Source organism: Pelophylax lessonae (genome assembly GCF_965119305.1).
Source record: "Pelophylax lessonae genome assembly, chromosome: 11".
Classification (NCBI taxonomy): Eukaryota; Metazoa; Chordata; class Amphibia; order Anura; family Ranidae; genus Pelophylax; species Pelophylax lessonae.
Window position 1 is genome coordinate 15,751,295 of NC_138778.1, and position 19,672 is coordinate 15,770,966.

The following is a 19,672-nucleotide window of genomic DNA, read 5'->3' on the forward strand; positions in this document are numbered from 1 at the left end:
CATGTGTGTGTAAAGGCAGGTGTCCCAATACTTTTGACAATATAGTGTAATAAAGTATATATGAGATTTTAGTAATGGGGTTTCCCCTCCCCCTGGCGTTCGCTGTACATCCCGCTAAATACCAGGCCGCTCATCTCGGGAAGTTTTGGGTGTGTGTCCACTAACAGGAAAGATTCGCAGGCAATCATCCACCAGCGCAGAGCTGGACAGGGCCTGGAATTCTCCAGTTTCTCCCTGGCACTGCACCGGTGCTGAGTGTTGCAGCGCTGCGTGGCGGACGCGGGTCAGCAGGAGGAGAGCCGTACCTGGCACAGGAGCAGAGCGGTCATGTCAATGGAATTCTGTAGGCGAAACTCCATTGTCTGTGTTTTGTTCTCTGTGCAGAGAGCGGCCCCCGGAGATCCCTGCAGTGATGAGGGAGAGATTCCAGCCATAGCCGAGGATGGAGAGCGCAGGATACTGAAATCCTCCCCTTCAGTCTTGGACAGTTGTACCGGCGCCTCTCCTGGACTGAAATGACTTCTTCTGATTTCACTGCACACTGTGAGCTTCTCACAGTGTGCATTAGAAGCTGCAGCAAGTCGGAGCCCTTCTCTTTTCCTGGCCTGAGGACGTCCAGCATCATCTATCCTCCCCCCCCCCCCCCCCCCCAGCCTGACTGGCTCTGCCCTGAACCTTTCATTCATTGGATTTCAGTTTTTTTCAACCATGGAGGCTCAACGTCACATGTGAGCGTTACCGAGGGCAGTCAATTTACGCAGCGCTTTACATATACATTACACATTCACATCAGTCCTGCCAGTGCTGTATTTTGGCCTAGGCCAACAAGGCCCAGGCCTAGGCGGCACTTTTGCAGGGGGGGGGGGATCAAAAAAGGCGCCCCCCCTCCACCTGAGACTCTTTTGGCCACTGGTTGCTAGAGCTGCCTCTCTCTCACCTCTCTCTTTCTCTCTCTCTCATCCCCCCCCTCTCTCTCTCTCTCTCTCTCTCTCTCTCTCTCTCTCTCTCTCTCATCCCCCCTCGCTCTCCTCTCTCTCTCTCTCTCTCTCTCTCTCTCTCTCACCCCCCCCTCTCTCTCTCTCTCTCTCTCTCTCTCTCTCTCTCTCATCCTCTCTCTCTCTCTCTCTCTCTCTCTCACCCTCTCTCTCTCTCTCTCTCTCTCTCTCACATCCCCCCCCCTCTCTCTCTCTCTCTCTCTCTCACATCCCCCCCTCTCTCTCTCTCATCCTCTCTCTCTCTCTCTCACATCCCCCCCCTCTCTCTCTCTCTCTCTCTCTCTCACATCCCCCCCTCTCTCTCTCTCTCTCTCTCTCTCTCTCTCTCACCCTCTCTCTCTCTCTCTCTCTCTCTCTCTCATATCCCTTTCACCCCCCTCTCGTGAGATCTCAGGGGTTCATGCTGGGACTTGCAGTCCTTCAATTTTGGAGGGAGTCACATCCGTTAAAAAAAAAGGATTGGGGCAAATTTACATAGGAGGAGGGGGCGTACAATTTTAGTCTTGCCTAGGGCATCACAAAACCAAAATACACCACTGGTCCCTGCCCTCAAGGAGCTTACAATCTAAGGTCCCTAACTCACATTCATACACAGTAGGGCCAATTTTATAGAGGATCCAATTAACCTATCAGCATGACTTTGGAGGTGTGGGAGGAAACCGGAGTGCCCGGAGGAAACCCACGCAGGCACAGGGAGAACATGCAAACTCCAGGCAGGTAGTGTCGTGGTTGGGATTCGAACCAGCGACCCTCTTGCTGCTAGGTGAATGTGCTAACCACTACACCACTGTGCCACCCATTTGCCACCCTATTGTCTGCAATGGAACGGTTCATATCGGTGCAATGACGACTTTGCGCTGCCACACTGATTTGAAAAATGTAGTTCCGACACTACTTTTAAAGAACTTTTACTGCAAGTTCTTTTTTTTTTTTCCCTGCCACTAGATGTCCTCAATCTAATAACCCCCACTTCCCCTGAGCCCAGGTCATCCTGGACACACCCCCCAGCCTGTGAATGGGCAGTGAAAGGAGAAGAAGCAGCGCAGTAATGAGATCATCTCTCTGGGAAGGATACATTGTATCTGTCATTAAGCATTGTACATTTTCAGGATGACAGACATTGCCATCCAATGAGCAGCCGTGTTTCTGGAAATACCGGCCTGCACGGTTTACCAATTTTACACAACAATGAAGGAAAGAGGAATTTGTATGCTGGGAAGGGGTGGTGACGGGGGAGGGGGATATGAAAGTAAATGGGCAAAGCAAAAGTTCACTTTTATGGTCGGTTCACATCACATGCAGTCCAGTGCATATATTTTCTCTGCATTAAAAATGCATGGATAGTGGGTTATATGGTTTCCAATGGCAAAGTTCACACCAGTGCATTCCAGTTCCAGAAAAAAAAAGTAGAACATGCTGCATTTTTCCTGCACTGGATTGTACTGAAATGCTGTAAAATGCACTGAAAAGCACATGTCCTTATTTAACTGCTTCCCGACCACCCGCTGCACTTTTACTGCGGTATGCTGGCTCTCCTGCTCTACGGTCGGTCGTGGGCAGGGTGCTGGGGGCGAGTGCACGCCGGTGGCGGCGTGCTCCCGCCCCCCCACTAGACAGCGGGGATGCCGATCCACTGGGCCGGCGGCGGCGATTTGCCGCCGGGCACCCACGATCGCCCCTCACTGGGAGAGAACAGGCAGCCGTTGTAAACACAGCTGACCGTTCTTCTCTCTGAAATTATCACAGAGATCCTGTGATCCTCCTATATAGGATCACAGGTCTCTGTGTTCATTTCACAAGTCCCTCCCCCCACAGTTAGAAAACACTCCCCTAGGCTCACAATTAACTCTTTGATCACCCCTAGGTTAACCCCTTCCCTGCCAGTGTCATTTTACAGTAACAGTGCATATGTTTAGCACTGATTACTGCAGTAATGTCACTGGTCCCCCCAAAATGTCAAAAATGTCAATTAGGGGTCCGATCTGTCCGCCGCAATGTCGCAGTCCCGCTAAAAATCGCAGATCGCCGCCATTGCTAGTAAAAAAAAAAAAAAAAATGATTAAAAAATTATATAAATCTTTCCCCTAGTTCGTAGGTGCGTTAACTTTTGTGCAAACCAATCAAAATACACTTATTAGGATTTTCTTTCCCAAAAAATATGTAGTAGAATACAAATTGACTTAAAAGGATAAAAAAATTTAATTTTTAATTTGGTTTTTTTGGAATGTTATATAGCAGAATGTGAAAAAAATATATATATATATAAATAAAAAAAAAAAATATATATATATATATATATATATATATATATATATATATATATATATATATATATATATATATATATATATATATATATATATATATAAAATATAATTTTTTTTTTTGTTTTGTAGCGCAAAAAATAAAAATTACACAGGTGATTAAATACCACTAAAAGAAAGCTCTATTTATGGAGAAAAAAGCACATCAATTTTATTTGGGTACAGCGTCGCACGACCACGCAATTGTCCGTTAAAATAACTCAGAATTGCAATATATGGCCTGGTCATTAAGGGGGCAAATCTTTCCGGTCCAGAAGTGGGTTAAAGTGATTGTTATACTTACCTGCTCTGCGCAAGGGTTTTGCACAGAAAAGCCCCGATCCTCCTCTTCTGGGGTGCCCCGGCGTTGCTTCTGGCTCCTCCTCCTCGGGTGCCCCCACGGAGAGCCGCCTTCTAGGGGGCAACTGTGTGGGTGCGCTCACGAGTCCCGCTGCTGCGTCCATTGACACAGACAGCAGGACTCGAGCCCGACCCCGACTCCCGTGTCACTGGATTTGATTGACGGCAACGGGGAGCCAATGGCTCCCACTGCTATCAATCTATCTAATGAGGACCCGTTGGGCTCATACTCATCACTGGAACGATCGGGTTCAGGTAAGAATAAGGGGGGGTCTGGGGGGCAGCTGCAGCACCAAAGGTTTTTCACCTTAATGAACAGAATGCATTAAGGTGAAAAACCCTGAGACCTTACAACTCCTTTAAGGTTAAGAAAAAAGAGGGTGGGGGGGGTAATGCACTGGACTGCATCAAAAACACATCAAAAAATGCGCATGCAGAAACGTATATTTGGAACGCATCCGGACTTTGTTTCTATGGTGTGAACTGGCTCTTAAAGCAGAATATCAGCAAAACACAAAATAAAATGGATACATTTTATACAGAACAATAGATTCCTGTTTGTATCTCTTGGTATCTCTTTAGAATCGTACATTTTTAGGATGATAGAGAGTGCCATCAGATTGGGGGGGGGGGGGGGGGGGTCATGAAAGTGAATGGGCAAAGCAAATGTTCACCTTTAAAGCAGAACTCCAGCAAAAAATGACAGGATACAAATGAAGACACAAGACCGACTTTTGCTGCAATACTCACCTTCAATGCAGAGATTTCCCCTGCAGTACTTTATTTCTGCCACTGGATGTCCTCCGTGTGATGGCCAGCACCGTTCAACCCTCTTCCTCTGGGCGCAGGCCACCCCCAGCCTGTGACTGGACAGTGAAACGAGAAGCAGCACAGTGATGAGCTCATCTCTCGGTCACTCTGCTCTCTCCTCCTATCAGCAGGCCTCTTATTAGCACATGAACTGACTGGTTCCTCCTCTCACACTCCAGCCCTGCTGTACAGGGTCTAATACCAGATCCCATTCAGGGACTAATACCAGATCCCATTCAGGGACTTGCAATGCTTGTATTTAAAACATTGTTTAATGATTTATAGGCCTGCTATAATTTGTATCTTTTATATCAGCCTGGAGTTCATCTTCAGTGAACGATTTTCCTGCACGTGTATCAGCGGCTCCTCATACCCCATATAATGGGGAGGGAACTACATGTCCCAGCCAGTCCAGTCATCTTACATAATTTTTATCATTTTGATTAATTTTTATTAATTAAATTGGCTTTTACTTGGAGCAAATGAAAAGCAGGCAGCGTGTTCCGGGGATTCCGAGCTCAGCCCCTTATGGCCCAGATCAGCGAAGGCCGTAGAAGCACCCAGAGATCTTTACATAGATGGGGAGATCTCTCTCAGCATGCTCCCAGTGTTTCCTGCCTAGTATTGGCTTGTTGCTGTCAGAGGAGGAAATCCTCCCGGCACAAACAGAACAACATACAAACACACTCTATGCAAATACATTTGGGGTCCCAGCATTTTGCTGTGTAAACAGGCTCAGGGTAAATGAGTGTGAGCTCCCCTGCTGAGCCCATTGTCCGTTTTGTTTGTCCTCGGGGTCACCCGGCCCGCCAGGCCCCCCTCTGACATTGGTAGGTCTAGAAATGTCCTTAAAAGGAAGAACGGATGGTGGATGTCTATGTAATGCTGCTTCCTGCTTGTTTAATGTAAAGCAGGAGAAAACAAACCACATCTGCAGAGTGAGCAGCAAGAATGTAGGCCGGGCCGTCTGCGTCCCCAGGCACCACAAGTTCCAGAATAAGATGCTCAGCCCCCCCGAACCAGCCTGAGCTAAGAAGATCTGTAGAGAGTACAGAGAAATGGAAGCATAGACAACCTTTTGGTTTATTCTGAATGTCCCCAGATCACAACAAACTGTTCAGTCTGCTCGGTGCTATCACTGAAGTTTGATAAAAAGTTTTTTAGTTAGGCTGCCAGGGGGGTGGGCTTGCTGTGCACAGGGTTTGAAGAGGAGAGTTCTCACTGGGTGCCAAAAGTGCAATGATGTTTGCTGGCTGCGTGTGCCAGGACAGTGGCCAAACCTGCAGGCAAGAATCTGGTCCTTGGCATAGTCTACAGGCATGTAAGCAAGGGGTGGCAGGGGGCTACATTGTGAAACAATTTACAGGCATTTGGCTGGGGCGGTGGCAAAGTCTGGTGGTACAAGGCAGGACAGTGGCCCAGTCTGCAGGAAGGAAGCTGAGCTGTAGAATAGTCTGCAGGCCCAAAGGTTAGACAGCGGCACATTCTGCAGGCTGGGTGGTGGTACGGGCCTCGGGCATGAAGGTGGGGTGGTTTCACTGTTTGCAGGCAGGGGGCTGGTTGGTGACACAGCCGGCAGATGGGGCTGGCTTGTTGCTCTGTCTGCAGGTAGGAGATTTGTTGGTGACACGGTCTGCAGGCAGGGGGCTGGGTGGTTGCACTGTGTGCTGGTAGGGGGCTCGGTGGTGGTACTGTGTGCAGGCAGGGGGCTGGATGGTGGCATGGTCTGCAGGCAGGAGGTTGGTTAGTGGCACAGTCTGTAGGCAAGGGATTGGTTGGTGGCACGGTCTGCAGGCTGGTTGGTGGCACTGTGTTTGGGGGGGGGGGGGTATCCTGGGTAGTGGCACTGTGTGCAGGCAGAAGATTGGTTGGCTACAGACAGAGGGCTGGGTGGTGGCATTGTCTTTAGGCAGGGAGCTGGGTGGTTGCACGGTCTGCAGGTGGGAGGGGCTGGTTGGTGGTATGGTATGCAGGCAGGGGACTAGTTGGTGGTTGCACGGCCTGCAGGCAGGGGGCTGGTTGTTGGCATGGCCTGCAGGCAGGGGGCTGGTTGATGGCACGGCCTGCAGGCAGGGGGCTGGTTGATGGCACGGCCTGCAGGCAGGGGGCTGGTTGATGGCACGGCCTGCAGGCAGGGGGCTGGTTGATGGCATGGCCTGCAGGCAGGGGGCTGGTTGATGGCACGGCCTGCAGGCAGGGGGTTGGGTGGTTGCATGGCCTGCAGGCGGGGACTGAGTCGTTACAATTTACAGGAAGAGGACTGGGTGGTGGCATGGCCTGCAGGCAGGAGGCTGGGTGATGGCACGGTCTGCAGGCGGAGGGGCTCTCCCTGTCCTGGTGACCACTGTTAATGGGATGGAAAATTGAAATATTCAGTTGTCACCAGAAAAGGAACAGAGAGTTAAACATTTAATGCACTGACAACTGTCAAGAGATCTTGCCACAATTTGCAGGGATTTCTTCTCACTTCCTGTTTTGGCCATGGGACAGGAAGTACCAGGAAATCTGCCCAATGGGACAGAGAGTTTTTGCCCTTCTCAACTCTGTACAGAACTAAAAGAAATGTTTTGGCTTTGGATACTTTGTTGGTGCAAATCCCAACAACAATTGATCCTCCATATGTACACTGATTATCTCTGCGTCTGATGTTTGTTTCCTGGTGTGGTGGAAGTCTGGTGATCACATTCCGCCATAAGGAGACCCTCTGACCTCTTCACTATTTCACGCTTTGTGATGGTCATTAAGGCGAGGAAGTCTGAAACATCTGATTCCTTAAAGGACATGAGGGGGTGACATGGGACTGGAAGGTCGGAGGTCAAGAAGCTGGAACAGCCAGTGTCACGTGACCTGTGATGTCACCAAAGTTGGCAGAATTGGCACAGCCCGGGTGTAATGGGCACCATACATGGCTCATACACTTTGGTGTGACACAGAGATTTGTCTGCTATAGATCTTCACAGGACACAATGACCATTCGTGTCTATCACTGCTCCATACAATCTGATCTTCCCACCACCATCCTACATCAATTCCATATTATAAGTGAACCTAACTGAACGTTTTTGCGTTGTGGGTGGAACTCCGATGAAATCTTCTTCCTTTACCAGGCCAAGCTGTCCAGCAAAACTGCCATTTACGGGGATTGGAATGTGACCCCAGGCAGGCGCGTGGCAGTACCGCGTGCACCCCTAGAGGGACCTGAGGATTAAGGCTATAGTTCACAGCTCTGCGGGTGGCTGCAGGAATCGCATCTGTTCCCGCATCCAAATCGCGCTGCTACTAAAAGATGTGTGGTACTGCCATTCAAAACGCAGGGCGTTTTCAGAAATTGCATGGTCCCTGCGACCCGCTTTTTTGAAGAGGTGCATGCACCACTTTTTTTTTTGGCGGAAACGCAGGCATAGCAACCTATTTATTTAAATTGGCTGCCGTGCCCGCGCAAGGGCGGCCCGCACAAAACGCGGATGTGTCAACCTAGGGTGAAGACTGAAGGAGAAAATAACCCTTGAAGTGTATTGGGGACAGGGGGAGGGGCTCCATTGCAAGGGTACTATAGATTATGGACTAGGTACTCTAAGACTATAGAATACGGACTATGGATTATAGGCTTTGGGACTATGGGTTATAGACGATGGACTAGGTACTATTGACTAGGGACTATGGACAATGGATTATAGGCTTTGGGACTATAGAATATGGACTATGGTTTATATGGTGATGGACTAGGTACTATTGACTAGGGTCTATGGACAATGGATTATAGGCTTTGGGACTATAGAATATAGAAAATGGACTATGGGTTATACATTATTGACAAGGTACTATTGATTAGGGACTATGGACAACAAATTATAGGCTTTGGGACTATAGAATATGGACTATGGATTATAGATGATGGACTAGGTACTATTGACTAGAGACTATGGACAATGGATTATAGGCTTTGGGACTATAGAATATAGAAAATGGACTATGGGTTATAGATTATGGACTAGGTACTATTGACTAGGGACTATGGACAACGGATTATAGGCTTTGGGGCTATAGAATATGGACTATGGTTTATAGGTGATGGACTAGGTACTTTTGACTAGGGACTGTGCACAACGGATTATAGGCTTTGGGACTATAGAATATGGATTATAGGTGATGGACTAGGTACTGTTGACTAGGGACTATGGACATTGGATTATAGGCTTTGGCAGCATAGAATATGGACTATATGTGATGGACTAGGTACTATTGACTAGGGACTGTGCACAACGGATTATAGGCATTAAGACTATAGAATATGGACTATGGATTATAGGTGATGGATTGGGTACTATTGACTAGGGACTATGGATTATAGGCTTTGGGGCTATAAAATATAGAAAATGGACTATGGGTTATAGATTATGGACTAGGTGCTCTTGACTAGGGTCTATGGACAATGGATTATAGGCTTTGGGACTATAGAACATGGACTATGGATTATAGGTGATGGATTAGGGACTATGGACAATTGATTATAGGCTTTGGGACTATAGGATGTGTAGTGTACATAACCAAACCTAATGTGCTTGGCCTGTTTCAAACAAATGGATAGAATCCTGGATTGCTGGTCAGCGGAGATACCCCATCACGCTCGTACAGCGATATCTGCGTTCATGATCGGCGGCGATTGCTATAATCGCCCCCCCCAATCACCAGAGGAGGGAGATAAAAAGAATTGATGAACTTTTAGTGTGAGCTGACGGGTCAAAGGTCATGGTGGAAGGGGGAAAGGTGGGGTGAAGTGTGATATGAGAACCCCCCCCCCCCCACAGTGAATAAGACTGTAGCGTAGGCAGTAAAGGGGTCACATTCCCCAACACTGGAAGGGGGAGGTTTAACTTCACTCCGCTCACAGAGATTCCAACACAGAAGCCAAAAAGAAGGAAAAAAAAAACAATTCTGCTACAAAGTATCTCAGTGGCTATTCAAGGACTTCCAATTTAGGAAGGATTGTTTGCTGTGGGAGGGCCGAGGCTGCGGGCGATAATCTCCCCACATATGGTAACGGCGAGCTCGGGTCCATCATCAGCACTGACCCTCCCCACCTCCCCCCCGGCCATTGTGCAAAAAGAGAAATGAGGGTGAAGGGACGTAGAGAGAGCAGCTTGCCTCACCACCGATTGTGCAACGCCACTGCTCTGACTCCACAGGAAATATTAACCCCTGGTGACAGTACAGGGAGCGCGTCAGATGGGGCTCCTACAGCAGACTTTAAGGGGCTCCCTGGGAGCCATGCTGGTTCAGGGGCAGGGCGCGCTTCTGCGGTAGCCTCTCAGACCTGCAACTAGCATGGCGTCTGTAGTGTATTGTCCGCTGCTAACCCTCTGAATCCTTATATGTCCTGGATGATCCAACTGAGATTTCCCATGATTCCCGACTCTGTTCCTGTCCATGTGGGAGTGTCGGGTGACCCAAGCTCCTCTTGATACATTTACCATGATCAGGGATGATGGGAACCCCTTATAATGGGCACAGAAGGTGTACAGACCTGGGAACTCAGTACAGGGATGGTGGGAACCCCTCATAATGGGCACAGAAGGTGTACAGACCTGGGAACTCAGTACAGGGATGGTGGGAACCCCTCATAATGGGCACAGCAGGTGTACAGACCCGGGAACTCAGCACAGGGACGGTGAGAACACCTCATAATGGGTACAGCAGGTGTACAGACCCGGGAACTCAGCACAGGGATAGTGGGAACCCCTCATAACGGGCACATCAGGTGTACAGACTCAGGAACTCAGCACGGGGATGGTGGGGGAACCCCTCATAATGGGCACATCAGGGGTACAGCCCCAGGAACTCAGCACAGGGATGGTGGGAACCCCTCATAATGGGCACAGAAGGTGTACAGACCTGGGAACACAGCACAGGAATGGTGGGAGCCCCTCGTAATGGGCAGAGCAGGTGTACATACCCGGTAACTCAGCACAGGGATGGTTGGAACCCCTCTAAATGGGCACAGCAGGTGTACAGACCCGGGAACTCAGCACAGGGATGGTGGGAGCCCCTCATAATGGGCACATCAGGTGTACAGACTCGGGAACTCAGCACGGGGATGGTGGGGGAACCCCTCATAATGGGCACATCAGGGGTACAGCCCCAGGAACTCAGCACAGGGATGGTGGGAACCCCTCATAATGGGCACATCAGGTGTACAGCCCCAGGAACTCAGCACAGGGATGGTGGGAACCCCTCATAATGGGCACAGCTGGTGTACAGCCCCAGGAACTCAGCACAGGGATGGTGGGAATCCCTCCTAATGGGCACAGCAGGGGTACAGACCCAGGAACTCAGCACAGGGATGGTGGGAATCCCTCCTAATGGGCACAGCAGGAGTACAGACCGTGTTATGAAGGATTGGGCCATGAGACAGAGCTGAAGGTCGCAGTCTTTCATTCCTGGCAGGTAAAAGATTCATAATAGTGTGAATTGGTACAGCGCCCATGGGAAATTCATTGTACATTTTAGGCCAGGTTCACACCTTTTACATGTTGGGTATGTGTGCAAAACCACACACTTTCCCAACACACAGAAACGCGTTGCTCTTTAGCAGACACACAACAGTGCCATTAATTCTTAATGCATCTGCTAAGGTGTGTATTTTTACCTGCCTAAACCCATGGTGCCGCAGCAACGCAGCATGGTTTTAGATAAGAGTTGAGGACTTAGTTTCTGCATTTCCCATGAACATGGCAGTCTACTGCAATGAACGGGTTGCACTACATATAACGCATGGGAACGCACTGAAGAAGTGCATCCGCTCAGTCACACCTGTAGGTGTGAACCGAGTCTTATTGAGAGGTCCGCTTTAAACCGTAAAATTGTTGAGGTCTTCAGCAGTGTTTACTTGCAGCGCTGGAGCTGTGGTTTCAGTTCTTTCTGCACTTTGTGGGTTTCCTCCCGCATTCTGGAAGGTTATGTCCACCCAAATTCTCTCACGTTATTTATAAGAGGTGTGGGGACGTTCGTTGGTGAGTGCGTCTATTGTGTGCGGCGCTCAGAGCAATATTTGGCGTTCTAGTCGCAGTCATTATATCTGCTGTGTCTGGGGATATATTCTGAATATTTCTTTGTGTTCAGATGGGATCACTTCCACATTTTATAAATAGTATTTTAATGCGAGTTTCTCAGCAACATGTAGTGCAGTTCGGCTTCCTTCCTTCAGAAGTTAACTCCTTCCTGCTCTGTTACAGACGCACAATGACAGTTTTACGCCTTCCTTGTATAATCAGAACTGGACAACAAATGTGCATTGTCACCCTGCTGATATCCCGGTATGGGGAATGAGGCTTTGACAGGGGGCAGAACAGAAAGTCATAGGATTTGGTTGTATCCAGGGATGGGATAATCATACACGGCTTCGTTTTGAGGCAGATTTACAGAACATGAGTAAAGTTCAGGGGCCAAATCCAGACTCCATTGAAGTCAATGGGAGTTGAATGTTAAAAAACAGGAATGAGCATTTTCTAAGCTAATATAGAAAGGGATTGTCAAACAAATGGCATGGGGGGGGGGGGGGTTGAGGGGCTAGGTACTGTGTTAGCAGACATGTACCAAAAACATTGGTGAAACATTTTGTTTCACAGGAGTAGAGATTTTAATAATGCTCAAAGGCCATCATTGAAATTGTAAAATTCCTTTACATAACATGCCTGAGGGATGCCCTGACCCAGCCTGTGAATTACTGCATCTGTATGATATACACAGCCTTTATAGTTGCCAGTTGCAAAGGGAAAAAAAAACACATACCTTCTCATCAATGAGGACATGGTATGGGGGATTCCCCCTAAAAATACATACCTGACCCTTATCCGTAATGAAGGACTGGTATAGATGTTAATAGGGGACCTACAAAAAAACAGCATGGGGTGCCCCTAAAACATCTGCCAGGAAGTTTTCCTTGATGAGGGTCTGGTATGGATGGCAATGAGGGCCCCATGCAAAAAACAGTGGGAGATTCCCCATAAGAATACATACCTGGCCCTTATCCTTGATGAGGGTCCAGTATGGATAGCAATGGGGGACCCCATGCAAAAAACAGTGGGAGGTTCCCCATAAGAATGCATACTTGGCCCTTATCCTTGATGAAGGACTTGTATAGATGTTCTTAGGGGACCCTACAAAAAAAAGCATGGGGTTCCTTCTAAAAAATCCCAGCCAGGCGGTTTTCCTTGATGAAGGTCTGGTATAGGTGATAATGGAGGTTCCCACACAAAAAACACAGCATGGGATTTCCCTCCTAAAAAAAAAAAAATACACACCTGACCCTTATCTTAGATGAGGGCACCGTATGGATGTTAATGGGCTGGCCCTACAAAAAAAAAGTATGCGGTTCCCCCTAAAATACTTGCCAGCCAGTTTTCCTTGATGAAGGTCAGATATAGGTGATAATGAAGGTTCCCACACAAAAAAAACACAGCATGGGATTCCCCCTAAAAATACATACCTGTGACGAGGGCCTGCTATAGATGTTCATGGGGCGCCCTAAAAAAAGAAAAGTGTGGGGTTCCCACTAAAATGCCTGCAGGCAGTTTTCCTTGATGAAGGTCTGGTAAAGGTGATAATGGAGGTTACCAAACAAAAAACACAGCATGGGATTCCCCCTAAAAATACATACCTGGCCCTTATCTGGGACGAGGGCCTGGTATATGTTAATGGGGGGCCCTAAAAAAAGAAAAGTGTGGGGTTCCCATTAAATGCCTACAGGTAGTTTTCCTTGATGAAGGTCAGATATAGGTGATAATGAAGGTTCCCACACAAAAAAACACAGCATGAGATTCCCCCTAAAAATACATATTTGGCCTTTACCTGTGATGAGGGCCTGCTATAGATGTTCATGGGGCGCCCTAAAAAAAGAAAAGTGTGGGGTTCCCACTAAAATGCCTGCAGGCAGTTTTCCTTGATGAAGGTCTGGTATAGGGGATAATGGAGGTTACCAAACAAAAAACACAGCATGGGATTCCCCCTAAAAATACATACCTGGCTCTTATCTGTGATGAGGGCCGGGTATATGTGTTAATGGGGGGGCCCTAAAAAAAGAAAAGTGTGGGGTTCCCATTAAATGCTTACAGGTAGTTTTCCTTGATGAAGGTCAGATATAGGTGATAATGAAGGTTCCCACAAAAAACACAGCATTAGATTCCCCCTAAAAATACATACCTGGCCTTTACCTGTGATGAGGGCCTGCTATAGATGTTCATGGGGCGCCCTAAAAAAAGAAAAGTGTGGGGTTCCCACTAAAATGCCTGCAGGCAGTTTTCCTTGATGAAGGTCTGGTATAGGTGATAATGGAGGTTACCAAACAAAAAACACAGCATGGGATTCCCCCTAAAAATACATACCTGGCTCTTATCTGGGATGAGTGCCTTATACGTATGTTAATGGGGGGCCCTAAAAAAAAGAAAAGTGTGGGGTTCCCCTAAAACACACACCAGACACTTTTCATTGATGAGGGCCTGGTATGGATGTCAGAGGGACCCTGCAGAAAAAAAACAAAAATGCAGGCACCTGGTGCTTTCTTAACCTTTTCCCGCCCACCCTGACGCCTCTTTGAAACAACAGGAATGCCGGGGGTGGCGGGAAGGATGAGCCATAGATGAGATTACTGTGATTGACTGTCACATGGTCGAGAGCCAGTCCCGTTGGCTACCGATCATGAACGGGGACCAAGAGCTGTCTTTCTCAGAGCACACTCCCAGCACAGAAACATCGGCCCCCTCAGTGACACATGTGTGCGATGAGCGTTAAAGTCAACCCTTTTGCCGCCACACGTTTGTGTTACACAGGCAGCAAGAGGTTCACAACCACTGACAGCAGTATAAGAAAGCTGTCAAATGTGATAGAAAAACCATCAATATACAGTATGTGACAGTTGCTGACAAAAGACCCAAAAGTCCAGCGTTAGATGAATACCCCAACAAGCAAAGCTCACCCTGGACCGAACCGGGAGCTTATGCCTCGTTGTTTCATAGACGTGCAGACCTCTGGTTTATGATCGGATGGTCAGACATCTATGTGTCACCAGATCCCGATGCAATTTTTTTCCCTAACTTGGTCAAGAGCTGAATGTGGTGAATGTGCAGTGAAAGCTTTGTTCCATTTATGAAGCGAGCGACCTGCTATTGGTGGAACCATCAGCCTTTGCTTTCCCTGTCCGAGAATAAGCTGAAGCTCGGTGTGATTCACAGGGAGAGAATTCCCAGATCCCAGCCTCCCGCTCTCTCCGCTCCCATCCCATGCCAAGTTGTTGTCTGGAGTCGGCGCAAGGCTGGAACTTGGCTACTTCCACAGCAGCCGAGGTTGGAAAAGTTCATTCATTGACTGCTACAGGCAAACAAATACAGCCCAGCCTGTGAATGACAATAGAGAATTATTCCCAGAGGGAAGATTGTCACTGGCGGAGGGAATGTTCAGCTGTGTTTTGTGCTGCCTGGACTTCGGCAAACCACAGATGGACAGATGCCCAAGGTGACTGAAGGCTATTCATGTGTGCAGGCCTAGCCACCGACTTGGAGCAGTCTTGGGACGACTGAGCCATGTAAATATTAAAGGGAATCCGGTGTCTTGATTACAATTTAATCTTATCACAAACTTTGTTCCTGTAGTTATATTTAAACATACAAGGGGACTGCTATACTTCCTCCTTACATAGGCAGGCCACACTTCCTCCTTCCTCCTACTTCCTATATAGCTGCATATTACAAACTTTCACCATGCAATAAACTGTTCTGTAGTGTATGTGTCTTCCTTGCCTTACCTGGGGACAAGCCTTTGTCTTCCCTAAGGATCAATTACATGTGAGGCAATAGAAGAGGGCTAATAGGATGGCATACAGTATATTCTTTTACATTGTAGGGAAACTCCCTGAGACACCCCAAAATGTTTCACAGAGCCTGAGAAAGTGGGATATTTGGAGACCGCGAAACGTGTCGCGACAAAACTGCCCATGACTCCCTCTGCTACTGTCATCTAGGATCTTGAAGTCTTTTGATGTGACCACAGCAAAGGATGCATATATTCTCAGAGTAGGGTGGGAAAGCCAATGTTATACTGTGAAACAAGTGTTTCTTAACGTCAGTGCACAGTTCCATACGAGGTCCCTGCAAAGGGATATTCTGGCCAAATGGGACAAGACTCCACAGTCTCTGGACAATCTGATCTGGCTGAGTCGGGGAATGAAGGAGTCCCTGATATGGTGGCTTCATTCTCCAGAGCTTCGCCTGGCCAAATACTTCCTCCCCTTGCATTGGACAGTGGTCACCAAGGATACCAGCCTGTCAGGTTAGGGAGGCTCCCTTGGCAAACATTTTGCTCGGGGGATCTGGACACTGAAAGAGTCCAGTCTACCGATCAATGTCTTAGAACTCTGAGTGATCAGACTGTGTCTGGACCTTTGGACGAATCATCTTCAGGGATGCCTAGTGTGCATTCAGTCGGACAATGCCATGGCCGTAGCTGATGTCAATCACCAGGGGGGCACAAGAAGTGTAGCCAGCATTCTAAGGTGGGCCAGGGGTGGAAAACTGGCAGGCAGGCTACCTCAGTCGGCAGGCGTTGGACCAAGGAGAGTGGCCCCTTCATCCGGAAATGTTTATTAGTTGTGTCTCCGGTGGGGCATTCCCGAGGTGGATCTGTTGGCGTCTCGGCTCAACAGAAAGGTGCAGAGGTTTGTGGCTCAGTCACGGAATCCTCTGGCAGACACCACAGACACAATGGTGGCCTCTTGTGATTTATGCCTTCCCTCCTCTCAATCTTCTGTCAAGACTTCTACGCAGGATCGAGGCAGAAGGAATTCCTGTCATCTTAGTGGCTCCAGACTGGCCTCGCTGGGCTTGTATGCCCGATCCTGACCTTCCTTCAACGGGGGTTGAAAAGAAATTGGCCTTGAGTACCATAAAGAGCCAGGTGTGGGCTTTGGCAATCTTCTTTCAACAACTCTTGGCCACACACTCCCTGGTGTGTACCTTTCTTCAAGGTTGCTGCCTTGGGACCTCAATTTGTTACTTTCGGGCCTCCAGAAGCTTCCATTTGAAAATCTTTGGGAGATTTCCTTGCTTACACTGTCTCAGAAGGTGGCTTTTTTGGTGGCTATTACCTCTGCACGCAGGGTGTCAGAACTGGGGGCGTTATCCTTTCCACCTTACCTGGTCATTCACAGAGAAAATGTGGTTCTTCGCCCCTGTCCGTTGTTCCTCCCAAAGGTTGTCTCTGATTTTCATTTGAATGAAGACATTGTGTTGCCTTACCTGTGTCCCAGGCTTAAAAATCTGAAGGAAATTGCTTTGCATGTCTTGGATGTGGTCCAGGCAATTAGGGTGTACCTGGCAGCTACGGAGTCTTTCAGGAAGTCAGACTCACTATTTGGTTTGTCTGCTTCCTCTGCGACCATTTCCAGATGGATTAGACAGACGGTGATTCAGGCCTATTCCATCAAGGGTCAGGTTCCTCATTTCCCTGTTAAGACGCACTCTCTACTCGGGCGCTTAGTGCCACCTGAGCCTTTCGTCATCGGTAGTCAGTGACCCAGGTTTGCAAGGCAGCCACCTGGTTGTCGGTGCGCAATTTCACAAAGTTTTATAAGTGGATGTGTTGGCATCTGTGGTTGCTTCTTTTGGCTGCAAGGATTTGCAGGCTGCTGTTTAGCGGACTTGATCCTCTTCAAAGATGTATTGTTTTTTTCAGGTGGGCTCCAGTTGTTTTGGTTGAGAAAATGGGATTTTTGACTGACCGTAAAAAAACATTTCTCTGATGTTCATTGACGGACACAGCACCCTCCCCTCTGTCGAGTTGTGATTCTTCTGATACTGCTTGTAACTAAACTGAGTACCTATAGCAGAGAGAAGGTGTAACCCCCTGGGACTGCCCATAGGTGTCGCAAGATTCCTTTTTTGCCTAGTGTCCTACTCCTGTATGGAGCAGTATAACCCAATGGTTAAGAATATCAGGAGCTGTGTTCGTCAAAGAACATCAGAGAAATGGATTTTACGGTAAGTCAAAAATTAATTTTTTTTTGTGTATTCATTTGTTTTACCTACTGGTGTCTCCATAGTTCTGGCACCAATTGCACCTGGTAGAGCCAGCGGTATAAAAGCAGTGAGGCTTCTCAGTAACCATTGACACCAGTTATCATTTAAGTTGTCTGTATAGACGACATTCTTCTCACTGACAACCAATGTAAGGAGCATTCTTCCCACTGACCTCCAATGTAAGGAGCATTCTTCCCACTGACCTCCAATGTAAGGAGCATTCTTCCCACTGACCACCTAATGTAAGGATAGTTTTTCCCGCTGACCACCTATGTAAGGAGCATTCTTCCCGCTGACCACCTATGTAAGGAGCATTCTTCCTACTGATCCCCAATGTAAGGGGCATTCTTCCCACTGACCACCAATGCAAGGAGCATTCTTCCTACTGGCCACCAACGTAAGGGGCATTCTTCCCACTGGCCACCAACGTAAGGGGCATTCTTCCCACTGGCCACCAACGTAAGGGGCATTCTTCCCACTGGCCACCAACGTAAGGGGCATTCTTCCCACTGGCCACCAACGCAAGGGGCATTCTTTTCACGAACCACCAATGTAAGGGGCATTCTTCCCACTGACCACCAATGCAAGGAACATTCTTTTTGCTAACCACCAATGTAAGGAGCATTCTTCCCACTGACCACCAATGTAGGGGACATTCTTCCCACTGACCACCAATGTACCACATTTTGAATACACAATCATTTTTAGTAGGGGATTTCAAAGACATGAGCATCATTTCAAGGGCTCCCCTGTGATACAAAGCTGGGTCTCCCACAAGTGTGATTGGGGCCCTCCAGTGTACAATCGCTCTGCCTGGAGATCTGGTATCTAGTGTGCAGGGGATTGAGGGGATGGGGTGGGGTTATATAAAAAAAGATTTCAGGCCGTTGTACTAACAGTATTTTAAATGGTTTATTTTTTTTAAATTCATACATAATATCTAATGGGCTTTTTTTTTTTTTTTGTAATATTCGCCTTAATTTACACTTAAAAATTCCGGGACTTCCCCTATTAAATCTTCAAAACCCACAGATCCACATGTTCAGATATAACACACAAATCGCCCTCATACTCAACCAAAACAGGCCAAACAAAGGGCAACCGATTAACCTTTTCATTGACTTGTCATAAGTTTTAATGATTTAGTGAATTCAGCACCTCCTTATAAATTATATATGTATATATATGTGTATATATATATATATATATATATATATATATATATATATATATATATATATATATATAAAAGAAGTCTCCATCCCATTTACCGGCATAAAGGCGGAGCCGCTGGTCTGACCATGTGTGGATATTGTGTCCTTCCTGAAGAAGCTGCGTTTGTGGCCACTGTGTGGAAGGTTTAATGGAGTGGAGGCCGTCATAGTTGTCCTAGCTAATGGCTGTTCGTTCTATATATGACTCAGCCCCGCGGACAGCACGTTCTCAGGTGTACAAAAACTAATTTTAAATCTCTTTAACTAGGCTAATAAAATGGTAATAAGACAGTGACATGCATTTCCCATGATCCTAGTGGGGCAATGTTTGTAAAGGGTCATTAAGTCCATAGTGAATTGCCCCTCCTCTGAGCTGTACACCGAGCTATGAAGCCTCTAACTTGTGGGCTCTTCCCATCACCCCAATCAAGGTTTTTGGGGGAGACCTCTGTCCTCCTGTGACCCCTTGCCCTCCAAGCAAATCATCTAATGTCCTCTATAGCTAAGCTGTATTGGGGAGGTCAGTCAGTATTCCCATAAGGTAGCAGCGTTCGCTGATTCTGCATCGGCCTTCAGCGTGCCCGCCTGGTCTCCGCGTAGATATTTGCCGTTTTTGCCCTTGATGGCCACGCGGTTGTACTCTCGGAACTCGAAGAAGAAGTCTTCAGACATGTCGCCGTCCGTGCAGACTGTGCCGTTGCTGGAAGTGTACCAAAACTTTCCACCCTGACCTGTAACACAAACAAAAAGATGTTCAAGATTACCGCTTAGAAGAGACATGTCCAGAGGAGTTATGTAGGCTGCGTGTTACTCTTAAAGTGGCCCTGTTGCTTATGAAAGAATGGCCTTAGCTGTAAATAAACACCAGTCCCTGTTGCCCATGCCATTGATCTACTGCAGAACTGCCACTGCCTGAAAAATCTTCA

At 47.7% G+C, this 19,672-nt stretch overlaps 2 protein-coding genes across 2 annotated transcripts in view; one reads left to right on the forward strand and one right to left on the reverse strand.

Annotated features, from left to right (window-relative positions):
* Positions 1-19,672, forward strand: part of FAAP100 (FA core complex associated protein 100) — a 104,736-nt gene that overhangs the window by 79,595 nt on the left and 5,469 nt on the right. The window lies entirely within an intron of this gene.
* Positions 18,765-19,672, reverse strand: part of FSCN2 (fascin actin-bundling protein 2, retinal) — an 83,293-nt gene continuing 82,385 nt past the window's right edge. Inside the window, exon 5 of the mRNA XM_082271811.1 lies at positions 18,765-19,477. Within this exon, the coding sequence (XP_082127937.1) occupies positions 19,272-19,477 (206 nt within the window). The 3' untranslated portion in view covers positions 18,765-19,271. The remainder of the gene's footprint in view (positions 19,478-19,672) is intronic.